A 17,290-nucleotide genomic window follows, 5' to 3' on the forward strand; every position below is an offset into this window, starting at 1 on the left:
GGGCGCAGTGACATTCAATTCCTCGTGGCTATTTAAGGTGTGATCATGTATGTTTTCTGACAGGACTAAGCTCCTCGCCAGAAGGCCCAGGCTTTCTATGTTCACAGACTGTGTCCAGGCTGTCAACACCGCTTCTTACATGATCGCCATGAAAGCAACGCTGACAGTGGAGTAAAGAGAGAGAGAGAGAGAGGAGGAGGGTGGGTGGAGGGGCTACAATCCAAAGCTATGTTTACATGGTCTTGATTAAGCTGCTGGCCACAAAGGGACGGTCTGTATTCTCGGAGGTTGAAGTGATTATATGAAATGTCAGGACAGGATTGTCAGCGCTGTAATTATGAGCTGCGGCATTGTCTGGGAGGTCAGGCTATAGCCATCCTTGTCAAAACAGTGTTTAGATGCCACCTCACGCACGTACCACGCGCCCCCACCAGGACCCCACACTAGCCATTAATTCTCATTAACAAGGGTGGGAAGGTGCAGGATGGGGGCGCAAGGGGAGGCTGGTGGGAGCTGCAGGCGGTCGGTACACACAGAAGCAATATCACCCACAGACTGCAGAGAGGCTCAGCTGTGGGGGAGGTGGGGTCTGCGTGCAGCAGAGTGAGGCAGACAGTTCTGTCCAAGGGGCGTCTGAGATACAGAGGCTAGTTTGAATACTAATGCGGTCACGCTTCTGTGTGCGCACGCACAGAAGAGGATAATAACTCTTACTCATTTTACAACAACACACACTGGGCTTCTGCTTCCCAGAACCTTTTTCGCGTCGACTCAGAGGAGGGTGATTAGACCGGCCGAGCAGCAGCATTCGCCACAGGTGGCAAATGACGAACAGATGACCCAGTAGAAATGCAATTTATGATCATAAGTCACTTTCAAAGCTGCAGTCACCTCTTTCTCCTTCCCCCCCGTCTCTCTCTCTCCTCTCCCTCTGTTCTAAAAGAGATCTTTGAACCGCTGTGAATGACTGGAGCAAAAAAATACTTTTCAAAAAAAGGAGACCGAGGGAGTCCTCCCCGTTTCATAATCTGCTTGTCAAAATGAGTTCTGCCACCCAGTGAAGCGCTGTGCCATTATTCAAATTGAATATCATTGCTTCAGAGGCTATGGGCTGTTTATCAGCAGCCTGTCAACTGTTAGAACATCTTCCAGACAGACGTCTCAGCATGAAGGAGATGATAAAAGTGATCCACTACTTGAAGAATACATCTAATACCTTGTTATAATCTTCTTTTTTTTTCTCCTGCGCAGAACAAAAAAGCCAAAACTATAAAGTCAGTGTCTTAATAGCAGTATGTCTTAATGGCACTGTAGGAAGAGCTGGAAAAACACAGCAAAGTGACCTGCTGGCACGGCGTTTCAATCGGCCGCGTCGTGATAAATTGGCTACGCGCTGATTTGTGTTATTTATTTTTTGAAAACAATTAAACGTGCAATAAATGTGTCGTGTAGTTTATGTCTCAGATAGATCTTTAATTAATTGATCCCAGAGTGAAGAGTATTCACATGCACATGTTTAATCAGCGCTGATCAGCCTGAGAGTCTGCAGCTGAGACTCTGTGAGGCTGTGTTTATGCACAGCGGCGCTTTCGGACAAATGCCATTTAGTTTTTGTGTGTTTGAGTGCTAATATGGATAAAATATGAAGGGATCAAACTTATCACAACTCAATGGCTGAAGCCAACAATGAAGGAATGGCCTAAGAAATGCATCAAATTTGTTTTATTTAATGTCTCTTTAAGAATTTTCTTTTTAAGGCTAAAAACAGGCATCATCATAAATTACTTGGTATCTCTCTCTCTTAAATTCCAGGATGCAATTTAGAGCATATGATCTCACTTCCTGTCCTGTGTCCCTGATGACCAGCTAAAGAAAAACTTCCCGGCACTCGATTTAAACCATGACCTTTAATGTCAACATTACCACATCGGGGTGAAACAACACTATCAATGTCTAAAAATGTCGAATATTGAACATGTGTCAACGTGGTGATGATTTTCAAAATAAAACAATCTGTCTTCCTGTGTTGACATAAAACCAAACTAAATAAAATGATCTCACTGCTCACGTGCAAACCACAGTAATCAACGTGCAGTTTCCTGCTTCCTTGAGTTGCTTGGCTGCGGTGTGTGCAGTTACCTGAGGGCGTGGCTGCCGGCGGCTGCACTGCGGCGGGCATGTCGACGCTCAGCTTCCTCTTAGCTTCCATTACTGGATTCTCAAACTGGGTCTTCTGGTTGATGTGGCTGCGCAAATAAAAGATAACAACATGAGATGAGAATAACCTGTTGTTAAATAACCCTTCATTGTGTACAGGTGATTCATTCACACACACACACATCCTACTATTTTAATTCATTCATTCACCTTTATGGCATGACTCCACGCCGTCCAAGGTGCCAGCTAATGTTTCTGTTTTTGTCTTCGCCTGTGTTCTTACCTTTCAGCCTCGCAGACACAGCTCGCCCGCACTGTTGATACTGGTCTTTGTCTGTCATGCAAACCTGTGATTTGACTATGAGGGCAAGGTGCCATGTGACCTATATATATATATATATATATATATATATATATATATGCTGGGCAGACAGCATGTCACACAGCACCGCAGGCTGTTATAATACAGCCTGAAAACCAAAACCCCAGACCTGTCCGTGCCAAAAGTGGAACGCGTATATGAAGTCGAACCCTCGGGAATAAAATATTGAATGGGCACTGAATTGGATGCAGAGGGTGAGTAGCAATCTTCACTGTGATAGCCCACGTTGCTATGGTGGATCAACATTTGCTCAACGTGTCAATCCCAGGATCAAAACTTTCAACAAACCGTACGCAGATGTAGATGACAATATGCCCCTTTCTCGTATCACATGCCCAGGGATGACCGAAAATAAACAGCCTCGCAGCTACAGTTTGTGGAATTTACACCAAAGCTCCAATCTAAAAACAGTTACTGATTCACAGGTCGGCACCTGTGTGCTGAAACATTTTTCCTGCTACCTGGAGAAATGTCCCTTCATGGTTAGACGATAATGGAAAGAGGTAGCTCATCTGCGTAATGAGCTTTAACAGTTGTAAATCCCGGTCATGACAGCACCTTGGGAAGACAAAATGCACTGAGGCTGCACAGTGAATCAGCCACATGCTGGGACACTGATGGTATATATATGTGTGTGTGTGTGTGTGTGTGTGTACACGCCTTCAATGAAAAGTACTTTGCACTCTCGCTGCGTCTGAGTCACGCACGAAGATTCCCCTCCACCATTAAGTCTGGAGAGATACACATTCTCCCCCTCCTCTCTACCCTTTCATTTCCCACTCTTTCATTTCCTCCCCTGCTCTCCGTCTCTCTCTCCTTGATTGCGACACCTCGCGTTTTGTTTTGAGGGAAATAACAATAAAGACTTTGCGTCGTGGTCGTCGTGCACCGGTTCGTTCGTTCGCCCGCCGAAAATTTGCCAGACGAGGACACGGAGACGGAGGAGAGGCAGCCTCTCGGTGACCCTCTTGCATAAACAGACAGGCTGATCCATCCGCCCACCCGCCCCCCCTTCCCTTGCCTGTAGGTCTCTCCCTCTTTGTCCGCAATAATGGGACTAAAATGAAACATTGTGCTCTTGTTTACACTCTTGATCAGGATGGAATCTCTCAACCTTGTTTCCCTCACAGGGACCCTAAACGTTCATTGTCTGTTTCACACACACACACACACACACAAAGCTGTAACCCACTAGTGTTATCAGTACTGACATAATTGCTTTCTGGAGGACTGTGGGAAACTACTGTATGGACAATAGCATAATGCCACTATCACAGCGGTCCACAGAGACTTTTAGGTTCAGAAATACCACGTTTAATACTTCTACAGTGTGGAATTAAGCATGAAGACGGACCCACACAGGTACAGATTGAAGCCCTGGGTCGAACCTTTCCACTGTCACTTCAGCCACAAGACACAAAGTGGCAGAAAACAAGCATGCAGTGAAGCCATATCCACCGCCAGAATTCACAGCTGTAGCCCTCTGGGCTCCTTTAGGCACAGGGAAATGTTTACTCACTCTACATAGTAGGTGCCGAACTGGGGATCCTCAATCTTCTCCCAGCCGTAGGGCAGCTCTAGGAGGTGAACAGACAGGGGGGAGAAAAAGGCAGAGGCAAATCACCGCAAGTACTGCTGAGGCACTGTATGGACAATTGGACACACGCAATGAGGCATGGTGTTTTGACTGGCAGCTTCGCAGCACGCTCACCCCCTGCACATAGAGAATGAAAAAAAGGGGGGGCTGCTTTTATTTGTCGCTGTGTGTTTAGGGCTTAATACACACTGTAAAGGAGGCAGGGTGAGATGGAAGAAAATGCTGAGTCGTTACACATCCCCCCCTGGAAAGTAATAGCCTTTCTCTCCAGCGATGTGTATGTGTGTAACATCTTGAGTTTCTGCTGCTGTGTGTGCACGCAGCTCAGAGGAGATCTTTACGCAAGAGGGGCCATAGAAAATTGCCTTTTGAGAGATGCTGCACTGATGAGCTCCCTGCATGTGTCCCAGAAGCCATTAAGGAGGAGGAGAGGGGGGCAGACTGGAGACCGGAGGTTTGTGCTGTGTCACTGGCATAACTGTGACCAGGCCCGCTCAGCTGTTCAATCACCGTCTGTCAGCCTCTTCAGAGAGGCACACACGGCGCTCTGTGCAGCAAGGGAGTTGGGATGAAGTGTAAATGTGCGTAGGTAGGGAGGACAGTATACGCGTGGGAGCGAGGGGTATAAGTGCAGATGTTAAATTTACTACTACTACAACAACTACCTTCAGCTATTGCCTCACCTCCTTCCTCGCATTTCTCCGGAGGCTTGGCTTTCTTGGCGAGGCGTGGATCCAGCCAGGTGGTGGTCTTGCTGTTGTGACTTGAAGTACAAAGAGGAGACAGGTCTTATAAGGTGCGGTAACCAAAAAAAAAGATAAAAAAAGATACGATTTAAGATACTGTGACAAATCAGCAATCAGTGCTGGCAACTCCATTTCACCCAGGAGCTGTTCCAACAAACAAACAGAGCTACGAGCTCCCCAAACTTCTAATCTCCTGGGATCAAATGGTTTATTAAAGAAGCCTTTCAGAAAAAGAAATCAGTAAAATAACAAAGCTCAGAGGACCCTTTGAGGAAAATGGAAGCGAGATGGGGCAAAGCAAACAGGGAGGGGGGACAGGAGGGACTACATAGACAACGGAAAGAGGAGCAGCTGCAGAGATCATAAAGAGCAAGAACTGAGGGAGCAGGTCAGGGGTGGCGCTCTCCATTTAGCCTGTTGTTTCTCCGGCTGGCAGAATGAGCTATTGATTTAGCAGGCGAGTGGCAGCAGCACCTGGTTCTGTCTGCGGATCAGCATTGACTGCTTGCCACACTAACGGGGGCCAGGTAAACACTGCGGGGCCTTGCTTGCTTTTTAGAGCTAGCCAACAAACACAACATCAAACACTGGGGGGGAGCAAATACAAAAGGAAAACTTAATGGAGAAGAACACAATCGCCATTTCTGAGCCTACACATAGTTACCATGTCCAACACCTGGCTTGATAGAGTACAGGATGGGGAGTAAAGAGGACTCGCTGCCAGAGCTCTCAATGCATTTTCCTTACCACGGCGGTAAAAAAGATGAATTGGCAGAGTGCTGGGAGTTGCATTTGCATAATGCAGATGTAGTGGAAGAGTAATAGGACCAAAACAATGCAAGAAGCTACTTACTCTATGAAATACACCATGCCGGTCTCTGTGTATGCCATCTCCCAGTTTTTAGGCAAGGACTCCTGGCTTTCATCCGGCGGGTTCCATGCACGCAGGTCCATCGCCCCGGCTGACTGGTTGTAGCTGGGCACCGTCTTCCTCCACTCCGCCTTGTCCGCCTTGTGCTCTGTGGCCCGGCATGAGGAGAGGGACACGGGTATGGAGACGGAAAGAGGAAGAGGTTGGGAGTAGGGGTATGGGAGATGATAGAAGGAGAAGGAGACAGGAGGTGAGATTGTGGCACCATTGGAGCTCCTCTGGGCTCCTTGCATCTCTTCCTAACTGCTGCTGCTGCTGCTGCTGCTGCTGTTGTTGCTCGAGCTGATCTTCCTTTGTACACTGGCTGGACGGTTACATCCACAAGAGAGGAAGGGGTAGAGAGAGAGAGGGAGAGAGAGAGAGGGAGCCGACGGGGAGAGTACACAGCGAGAGGACGGAAGCGCAGCAATTGCCATAGGATTTGCATGTCAGCAGCGATGTACTGGGAACTGCCTCCCAGGCAAGGGCAGAGCTGACCGACGCTCCAGCCCGGCTGCGAGCGCCACATCACAACTCTATTAGTATCACACAGGTTGGTGTGTGTGTGTGTGTGTGTGTGTGTGTGTTTGTTTAATCTTGATGTGTGAGGCTTTTATCTGCAGGTTTTCATCTGGCTGTGTGTGGGTGTGTGTGTGTGACCTAGCTTCATCATGGCATTGAATGCTCAGTCTGTTTGGCTTTGGGTAATTGAATGGCAGGGATGGAAAAGTGACAGCTGTTGACTGGGAGAAGCCAGGAGCTTTTTTGTGCTGAAATTGGGGCCCCACTTTTTTCATGATGGAAACCAAGGAGGGGTGTTTGTGCGCTTATAAAAGTCAGAATAAATGACTGCACACAGACACTCGCTCTAGGCTGTAACAGCTTTTAGCCCGTCGCGGAGAAAACATCAAGTGAGCTGTTGCAGATGTGGGCATGTCGGCTTCATAAACTGATGAGGACGCTAAAAGGACACAAAAAAAAAAAAACGGCTGTCAACAGTAATGCATGGCTATTACTAAACCACCTCAGAGGCATGGCGATACGTCTTTTTTTTTGCACATCCTCACCGATTTAACAAACCAATCCATCCACATGACGCGCACCAAGGTGTAATGAACTGCATTTGAAATTAGACGACATGCGAACTGCAGAATTAGGAGTGACATCCTTCTAAGATGAGTGGTTTTCCCTGGCAGGGCTCCAAACTGCCATCATTACTGCCCAAGGCCACAGAAATGATGCGTCTCTGACAACGTTGTCTCCCTTTCGCTCTTGGATGTCAGATGAAGCAGTTACACGCTCGGTGACCTTTTTTTTTTTTACCCCACTCATTTCTTCTCTGTGACACTCTCAATAAGAGCCGAGCCGCCCTGCGTTCCTTCCTCCTGTGAATGCTAAACATGGTTCATAAAAGTTGAATATCAGTTCAGATTGCCAGGGAAGAAAGTTGGCTAACAATCTGGAGTGCCATACTGCACCAGGCCAGCCATAACAGAGGAGAGACCAGCTGAGGAAGCCTGCTCGAGCAAAGAGCCAGAAGCTGCTACTTTGTTCAAAGAGGGGGTGGTGGTATTATGAGTAAAAACTATTTCATATGGATGGTTATTATGTAACATGCTGGCACATAACTCTGACTATTACCGTTTTATTTTGTACTGCTTTATAATAACACAACAGTTAGCTGGGGACAGATTTTTTTTTTTGTGCGCTGTGAGCCATGTCAGGACATCCTTTGAAGAGGAATCAAACAAGGACAAAGTCTCCGGCTCTCCGACCGAATAGGGATTGCTTCTATTGATCTGTATTTGGCTACGTCTTGTGATTTAGTGCTGACCTTGCATGCAGAATAACTAATCCAGAGACTTGTTTGTTTGTTAGAAAAGAATGATAAGGAGGGAATAAATGAAAAAAAAAAAAAAGGCCCCGCTGTTTTGCATCCTGTGAGTAATATAATGAAGCACCGGACAAGAAAAATGAATCGAGCAAACAAGAAAACAAAAAACTGCCGGGGTTTAAATCTGTATGCACAGCTGCATTATATAACAAGCTGTAAAAAAAAAAAACCGAAGCAGTAAAAAGAAAAATGGGCTCTCTCACCAGCGAGGCCGTTAACCATAGGAGGCCTCTCTTCTTCCTCCTCCTCTTCTGGTTGCGCGCTGTCCTTTCGGTCCATCTTGCTGACAGAAGTTGTGCGTTTTCGCTGGACCTCCGTGTCGAATTCCTCGTCAAACAGAACCTGGTCCACCAAGTCTGGCTGCACGGGGCTGGGCTCTGCGGGAGGTTTAGGGGTCCCATAGTAGTTTCCTGGAATGAAGAGAGGGAGGTGATAAAATACACTTGTGAATAACTACTTACTACAAACCTTAACCCTTACACTTATCTGAATGCTAAACCCGTGTTCTAACCCCACAGCAGCCCCTCATGGAAGCGAGGATTAGGAAAATGGTGAATAACGCTGCTTGGAAGGTTTTTCTACCTTTGTAAGCACATTTGATCCTCATGAGTACGAGAATACCAGAGTACACGCACATGTAGGAAAGAACTACAGGACTTTTCTTGGCTTTACACTACACCACAGAACGGCAAGAGACAACTAAGCACCAGTGCAGCAGCGGCGACGGCGGTAAAACCACTTTGTTGATACCAGATCAATTGAAGACCATCTCACCTCAACTGTAACTGAGTTTAAATCTCTTTAAAAAAGGTACAGGGGTGTTTGATCGTTGGCTACAAATCCTATCTGGCTGAGCTGTACTCGTTGGAACAAAATGAGGCCAAGCTTTCGCTGCCGTAACTCAGTTCTTTGGAGAGAAAGTATTTTTTCCTACTGCTACTATTTTTTCCTATTGGATACCACCATCGCTGTCATTGCTGACCCGCACTGTTGGTTAGGAGAAGGTTTTCTCACAGTGCTCACTTAATCCAACGCTCTCTGTTGGGTCTCTTTATCTCTAAGTATCGGTATCGTTAGGATTTTATTGATACCGATACCGCTACACGTCGATATCCTTGGTACTACTCGCCATAATCTGGTGCAAAAAAATAAAGATATGACATGAAAAGATGTGTAAATATTCAACAGATTCTTTATTTTTCAGAAACAAATGTAAGTTTTTCCTGAGTTTCAAAGTGAGCTTGTACTTTGAAACATTTTGCCCTGTCAGCTGTTTTGTAACCTTACATAAATCCCGATAGCTGTATCATTTGTCCAGGAGCTTTCTAATAATTAAACAGGAACCAGTACTGGTTTAATACTGGTTCTTGATGCCTGTCCCGACTCCCCAGAACACCTGTTTAGGTGCACCTACTATCTAGTAGAACTGAATTGCTCATGGTGGGAATTGTTGGGTCTGTGAATAATAAGAGCACAGTCTGGATCTGTTATGATTTGGTGTTTTTATGTATGTTACTATTTTTATTAATTAATTACTGTAGATGTCTCGGTCTTCAGACTAAGCCAAAAAAAGCCTGGACTGTTGTATTGTCATATTTACTGCTTCATTCCTTGGGAAACTGTGACTACAGCATTTATGCCAAGGTAGGATCGCAGGCACTGGATAGCCATCGAGTCCATCAGCTTCCCTTTGCTGTCATGTTGGCGCCTAAGGCAGCAAACAGCCTTGCTCCACAGAGCAAGTCTTCGCCTTTCCTCAACTATATAGAGACAGAGAGAGAGAGAGGTGACCCACTTTACCGCTCACTACTTTCCTCTCTGTGTGTGCAAGAAAATAAAGAATAACAGAAAAGGGATAGAGACTTAAAAAGCACAAGAGGTGAGAAAATAGTTGGGGGAACGATGGTTGTTCTCCCTCTCTGGGAGACCGCAGACCTCCAGGGTTTGTGTGGGACTGCAGTGTGGTTAAGGCCGAGCTGTGTCTGAGTGGCTGAACATTGTATTGTAACAGTTAGACGGCACATCGGGGAGTGGACAGATACTGTGACGAAGGAGTCTACTGGGAGGAAGAGAGTGAAACGAGAATGGGAACAAAGGACGGGAGGCAGCAGAGAGTGAGCGAGAGAAAGAAAGAAAAGGGACTTTCTTGCCGACAAGGGAATTAAGGAACAATCCTGCTCTTAGAGATTCATTTCTGCCATTTGAATATATATTTTCAAAAGCTAAAACAACCGTTTGCCATGTTGAAAGGGAGACAAACAAGATTCATTTGCATGTAAATACAAAGTCATAATTGATTGTGGTAATTATATTAATCCGTGTTTTAATTTATGAAGTATTAATATCAATACCTTGTTGGAAACCATTAAATCCTTTACTAGGGTTGTAATTAATACGGTGCTTACTAGCAGAATGCAAATCGAGGGAGTTAAATTAGAAGTAGTAATTTGCTCCGTGCACGATTCGGCTTCTGAAGCTCCCACAAAAAAAAAAAAAAAAAAAAAGGTACACGCAGTCTCTGTAAGTACCTATTAGCAAGGATCTGGGAGACAGTGGCCACAATAAGGAAGTGCACTGGGATGGATCGTGTTGTAATTATACTGTACTAATGAGCACAGAAAGCAGTCACTGATGAGAATTTATAACTTTATCCAGTGTGGATGTAAAAAAAAACTATACAACCTGAAAAAAAGGAGCCAACAAGCTGGAGGCTGTCTGTTTTTAACTCCACCTAAAGAAATCTGTTAGAGGAGTTGTTTGCTTGATTCTTATGTGGCCACTTCAAGTTATTTCAACAAAAATGCGGATTAATGGGGCAGTCGGTAGCGTAGTGGGTTAAGTGGCCGCCCCGTGTGTAGAGGCTTCAGTCCTCGCTGCAGCTGGCCCCGGTTCGAATCCCGCTTCAGCTGTACTATCAATAAAAAGGCATAAAAGGCCAAAAAAAAAAAATGCAGATTAATGTTGCATTAATATCCTGTGACTGCCCCAGGCATCTACATCCGCTTCTATTTTATTTAGTTATCGTTACACGCAACTGTTGCTAATTATTCACAGTTCCTTTTATTTTAAAGAATTCCTCAATCTTATTAATATTCTAACGCGACATTGCATTTCTTTTGATGCGATTACCGCATGTTGTATGTTTTATCATATCAAAAGATTTTCACCGAGCTCGTGCAATAACAATTAGGTCTAATGATTAAAAACAGCCGCGACGTGGGCAACAAAAGCGTGCGACATAAAACAGATGGATATTTGTGATTCTAATAGATAAATAATAAATAAATGAACGAACAACTAAAGAAAACGAGAATAACTAATGCTGAATATGCAGCAGGGACAACAATAAAAATAAAACGGTGGAAGAATAAAACCAGACTACATCGATTCTGGATTTATTTTAGTATATTCAAGCATAAAAAGTGGTTATGAATAAGACTTGCCTTCCAGACCGATTGAGGTTGGGGCACCAGCTATGCATGATAGCAAGAGGGGAAAGAAAGGGCCAATTTTAGCAGATCATTTAGTGAATGTGAATGAGTTCTGGACGAGCCATTTGCTTGTCAATGACCCACCACTGTTAGACTGGCACAAGAGAGTAACCAGTTTGCCCAGTTGATCCCATTAGTTGCTGCTTGACAGTCACAACTGATGCCACCTTCTCTTCATGAGAGCAAAACACTGATCTAACCTGTCCGTGATCCTGATGTATAATTCCACCTCATTAAAAGATGTTCAATGTCTCATTACGAGGACAAAGGCCGTCTCTGGTGGCACGCCGGAGCAAATTCTAAAATCAGTCCTGATTTGAATAGGGTGTCTGGTCACCCTTTGGCAACCCCTGGGTGATGTAAGAGTGGCCACCTCAAATCCTCCGCCATAATTACTTCCCTTAGATTAACGAGCTATTCGTTCTCAGAAAAAATAAAAAAAAAGCCTGGGAGCCACCATGATAACAGCTCCCCATGACCATGTGTGTGACAAAAATAGACACCTGTTGATATGGGCACCGAGTCAACGCAACAGGCTGTTCTCTATTATAAATATGTACCAATAACCTTGAAGAAACAGAGAAAAAACTGTAAGAATTACTGTAAAATCCTGGAAGGAATCAATCTTACCGGCAAGCTGTCGTTCCCTAATGACGGATCGAGTTTCTGACCTTGGAATTCTGCAATATGCTGCATTGTTAAACATGTTTACAGTACACACACGCATACTAATATATATATATATATATATATATTCACTAGTGTTTACTTCTGTTGCTATGTTTAACTTCTATTAGGAGGAGACAGAAATATTACAGCTCATCACGCTGCCAACATTATTGGTCATCAACAGCTTATGTAATTTCAATCTCGCTTCCCTTTTGTCACGCCGTGGCAAAGTGACAAGTGCTGGTGTTAAAGGCGGCGGCAGCAGCAGGGCGGGCTGATCATTTCGTCATAGTGTTACTGCATTAAAGGAGGTTTTTTTTCTGTAGCTTTGTAAGAGTGGTGGGTGGACAGTGTGAAGGCAAAGTCATTTTAACAGACGGGGCCAACACTTGCTTTGGCACTGTCTGTAAATTACACACTCGTTCACTCATGTTACGCATGCAGGGCTGTGTCTGCTGCCAACGAATGTAGTTTCATGTCAAAGGAAACTGTTGTGCCTGGTGAGACCTGAGCTGAAATATGGACTATTAAAACCAGGCTTGTTTATGGGGGGGAGAAAGAAAAAAAAAAAGTGTATATACTTTATGTGTGTGTGTAGACGTCACGTCATTTGTTTTAGTCAGCAGCTGCCGGCATATCTCATCTCTGAATAAAATGTGAGCCGAGCTGTGACCAGAGTTCTATCTGCAGTGAGACGTAACCTCTCTAAATCTCAGTATATCCTTCAGAAAACCTTTTCATTATGAGCTGTGACCGACGCGCCAGGGAGCCGGGATTCGTGCGGTCGTGGTCATTTAGCCACGTGAAACGCTACCAAATGGATTTGTGACAATGTTTTCAAACACAAACGGAAACTGGAGACTGCCCCTTTAGCTCGTGGAAGTTTGGGGAAATCCTCTTGAGGCTTTATAGTCTGGCTCGGCCTTCATCGGCTCCCCTCCCCGCGTTTATCCCCTCTGCTTCTTTGAACCTGCCAGCCGCAGTCGCAGACCCTCATTAATCATTGAGGACGGGCTTCCACTCTCTTGGGCAGTGCCCAGTATGCCCAGGCCTCATCACTGACTGCCAGTGCCCCAGGCGGGTGAAGCCCGTCTTGTGCTCCAGCCTTGGCACATGGCTTATAGGCCCTGTTTGGCATGGATGCCCACACTTTACAAGCCAACCTTGTCAACCCTGCATTCCTCTACTCTCTGTGCTTGCTTGTGTTTGTGTGTGTGTGTGTGTGTGTGTGTGTGTGTGTGGCGCACAGCTTCACAATTCACTGTTAGATGACCTGCCTCTCATAAATAAACTTCCTTCGTCTAGTTTATGTTCATCTCCTCAGTCTGTGCACTGACACCCACTATAAATTACACACCCTTCCTATCTATCCTTATTTTTCTTATTAAGCTGCTCTCATCCATCCTAATCCATCTCGGTTTATCCCTCTATCTTTTGTTCTTCCACTTTCTATCTGAGCTTTTTTTGCTGTCGTTGTTGTTCTTGTATGCTTTTTGGATGTGCACAATAACAACACTAATCCAACTCTCTATGTTATCAACAGTGCAGTCCTAAAAAGCTCAGGTACGTCTTAATCTTTCAAGCCTCTGTGCTGGAGGTTTCCCAGGAGTGGGCAGCTGTTGCTAGCTCAGCACCTTTGCACCCTTCCCTCCTCTGCGACTTCTGGCCTGTTGCCCTGTTTCTATCTAATCCACAGCTATGCGGCTTTGCCTCAGAACTTCACAAAGCCTGTTATACCAAAAAAAAAAAAAAAGACCTCATTATAAAATGGTTCTAGGCAATGTGGTCCTGCAAAACAAGAGGTCGGTAAATGGTCATTTCTTTGCCAGTAAAGTCCATGATTGTCAAAGGGAATGCATTTTCTATTTCACAAAGGGGATTTCATAATCTTCTTCCCCTGTCAAATTGGCGCCTAGCAGACCTCTGACTGCAGACTAGAACTGTCTACTATAATGAAAGTACCACAGCACTGTCTTGTCTATAACTCATGTCCTTTTTTTCCCCTAGTCTCAGCCTTTTATGCTCCATTCTTGTTCACTCCATCCTTGAAGAAGGCCACTTTTGCACTGACCCATGATACTACACTACACCAAATCAAGCGATGTTTCTTGTTTGGTCTAATATGCAAACATAGACTGTGCAGCCCTAATGTTACTATAAGCACTAGGGATGGGAATCGAGAACCGGTTCTCAACAAGAACCGGTTCTCGATTGTTTCAATTCCAAGGAATCGTTTGGCAGTTTATCTAACGATTCTCTTATTGATTCCAGAAAGCACGACTAATCACGCCACGTAACTTACGCAAGTTTCGCACGTGCAGTGCGATCAGTAGTAAACAATGTCACCCACTCAGTTCAAACGCTCCAGAGTTTGGCTGCATATTACCAAAACAGACGGCAACAGGGCGACTTGCAATCATTGCAAAGTGGAGATAACAGCGTCGGGAGGGAACACGACGAACATGCAGAAACATTTGCGCACACAACATGCAATATTTTTAAATGAACGTCGTGTTTTTGACACGCTTCAGACTGGAGATGAATCTCAACCTCGCAGCAGCGGCGGCAGCCAGGCTATGACCACCTCTGTGGTTACTACGGGAGGTAAATAACACACTGCCTACCATGTTACCGCGATGTGTTGCTTTGTAAAACATGCTATAACAGTTCACATTAAACGAATGCCTTCTGCATTACATTTAGAAGATGACCATGACAAGAGAGAGAGTCTGGCTGGCTCAGAGGCTGCAGCTGTACTAGTACTCGCTCCAGTTCACTACCTCCTCTAGATGATGCTGATCAAACTGTTTGTTCTCCTTTTTTCCCCAAATGAGAATCGATAAGAGAATCGAATCGTTAAGCAGAATCGATAATGGAATCGGAATCGTAATAATCTTATCAATTCCCACCCCTAATAAGCACCTGGGTAAAAGGTCTGCTGGTGTGTAACCACTTTGCATTACACAACTAGAAAAGAAAGCCCAGTAATAGTTAGTATAATTCGGGTAATAACAACACACAATGCTGTATTTCCAGCTGATGTCTTCATCTCAGCTTCATACCGACCCTACTGTTGCTAGCCCTGAGCTTCAACACAGAGAGACACCTGCTTTTCCTGCATTTTATTTGTCCATTTCAGCTCCCTGCCTCTGCCATGAATGATTCATACCACTAGTTTTTCTGCACCGGCCACAGCGGCGAGGGGTAGAAAATTGGATATGCCCTAATTCACATACATGCACACACACACACACACACTCTTGGTACACACACACACACACGCAAATCTAATTCCTGAGAGTTTGGGCACAGCCGAGGTAACAGGTATTACTCACTCCCCTGACACTTCCATCATTCTGTAAAACAAAAACCGGCAAACTAATCTCTTTGTTTTTGTGCGGCGCTGACGTTCCCATCCACCTCACCGACGGCTGAGTCAACTTCGCTGCTAAGACCTGCTTGGAATGCAGAGAGCGAGACCGCTGGGAGATGAAAATGTATGAAGGGGTATTCATAAACACACACACACACAATTGTGCTCTTTTATGCTTGGTTAAGTTTTTTTTTTTTTTCCTAATATTGGCCTTCTGAAATAACTTTCTATTATTGGCGAGCGATATGACAACCAATCTGTGAAGCGCTCATTGTCTCAGATATTGGCTCCAGCAGAGCAGTGGGAGTGAGTGTCACTCTTGGTTACAGATTAACCATGGATACATCAAGCCCCTGTTGTTCACGGGTCTGGAGGATTAGTCACAGCTGTGAACATGGCCGCCCAGGTCGATGCTTCCGTTCAATCAGCCCGCAGTTTACAGTAAAGGCCACAGAGAAAGCAAAGGGAAGAGAGAGAAGAATAATGGCTGACTGCAAAGAAAAAAGTAGGTTGGAATGGAGTGTGGTTTCCCCCCGAGCCCTAGATGCTCAAAGTTCACTTCAGTTCTGATTTTGTCCCACAAGAGGGACATTCATTTTGCAGCAAAGGCAGCATGAAAACAATAAAACACAAAAGAAGAACGAGGGAGGATGTAAAATTCAGGCACCGACTACGACTTGCATCTTTCCTTTAAAATATACATGAACACAAGTTTTATGTCTAATTTCACATTCCTACAGCGAACAGCAGATCTGTAGTCGATGACTAACCGATCGATCCTGGAGAAATTATTCATTACATGGTAAATATCTCTTCCTCCTTCCCCGTATTCGAGTGCATCTACCTGCCTGCAGATCATTACTCGTGTTATGTGTTAAGTTTATCTACAGGTTTATTTGCGCTGAGGTCAAAAAGTCTGAGCATTAATGATTAACTTTCCGAGGGCTTCTGAATCCGTGCCTCCCGTACACACACGCCGTTGTGTTACATTAGGCAGGGAAGGGCAGAGCAGCAGATCCATTATTCATCCTGCTGACTGGTTCACAGGTTCAGGGATGAAGGGCCAGTCTCCCAGGGGCTGATATGGGACAAAGGGCGAACGAGAGAGCAACACATTTCTGACACGGAGTATGGAGGATCGGGATGAAGTTGTTTTTGGCAACAAAAATCACTCGGGGATATATTATCTGTGGTGTTTCACATTAATGGTGACAGGTTGATGACATAGGCAATGTGTTGACTTCACCTGACGACCTAACGGCGCACAGCTCAGCAAATTCACAAGAATACTAATAACCAGGGTTTCATCCTCAGCTACAGGCCTACAGGGACAATGTACTGTACGGTATTGTGTTTCTATGCTCTTTGAGTTTCTCCACCATGGTCTTCCCGACTTAACTTTACTCTATTCAATTTTCACACCTAACCTGTTTGGGGTGTTTGTCGCAGCTGTGAAATCTGTCAACTGTATTCTGATGCGGTCCAAACAAGTGGGCCGAGACCACCTGAAAAGCTTTTGCTCTCTCGTGACAGCAAAACCAACCAACCAAACACAGAATTTTATGATGGTAAACATCTGATTTTAAGTATCAGTTCAAAGGCTAAACTCCCGTTTAATCCACCTGTGATCTGTATAAGAAGCATATAAAACATGATCATATGGTAAACACGGTGACATGTTGTATGTGTGCCACCCGAGACTTCCGGGGTTTTCCTTGTGCATACCAAAAGAAAGATTTCTTCTTTTTCATCCTGTTCTTAAAGGTTCCTCATTATTCATTAACATGAGGTCAAGCTGCAGTCATAACTGATGTGTTATTTCTTGGCGGGGTCTTAGTGAGAACGTAAATTAAAACACATTAAAGGCAATAAAAGTGCTGCATGACCTGCAGGAATTTAATTTCCCTGTGTAGGTCCATGTAGAGGTGATGATGCAGGATCGCTGTCATCAAAACTGTCTCTATGCGAGTTCATATGACTTCTTGATTACTTCTTTTGCTTTGTTTGTTTGTCAACGTAAATGCAATGATTATTTTTCTTTTGCCAAAATATGAAAAACCTCTCAGCGTAT

At 44.8% G+C, this 17,290-nt stretch overlaps 1 protein-coding gene across 3 annotated transcripts in view; it reads right to left on the reverse strand.

Moving 5' to 3' along the window:
* The window catches only part of magi3a (membrane associated guanylate kinase, WW and PDZ domain containing 3a), a 103,283-nt gene that overhangs the window by 17,261 nt on the left and 68,732 nt on the right, over positions 1-17,290 (reverse strand). For 2 of the 3 annotated variants that reach the window (XM_027288645.1, XM_027288644.1), the window contains exons 4-8: positions 7,890-8,096; positions 5,736-5,901; positions 4,802-4,899; positions 4,059-4,116; positions 2,140-2,246 (exon numbers count right to left, since the gene is read on the reverse strand). In XM_027288645.1, coding sequence (XP_027144446.1) covers positions 2,140-2,246; positions 4,059-4,116; positions 4,802-4,899; positions 5,736-5,901; positions 7,890-8,096 — 636 coding nt within the window. The remainder of the gene's footprint in view (positions 1-2,139; positions 2,247-4,058; positions 4,117-4,801; positions 4,900-5,735; positions 5,902-7,889; positions 8,097-17,290) is intronic. The other variant, XM_019273921.2, reaches the window with a different exon arrangement.

This window comes from Larimichthys crocea, chromosome XV (genome assembly GCF_000972845.2).
Source record: "Larimichthys crocea isolate SSNF chromosome XV, L_crocea_2.0, whole genome shotgun sequence".
NCBI classification, from domain to species: Eukaryota; Metazoa; Chordata; class Actinopteri; family Sciaenidae; genus Larimichthys; species Larimichthys crocea.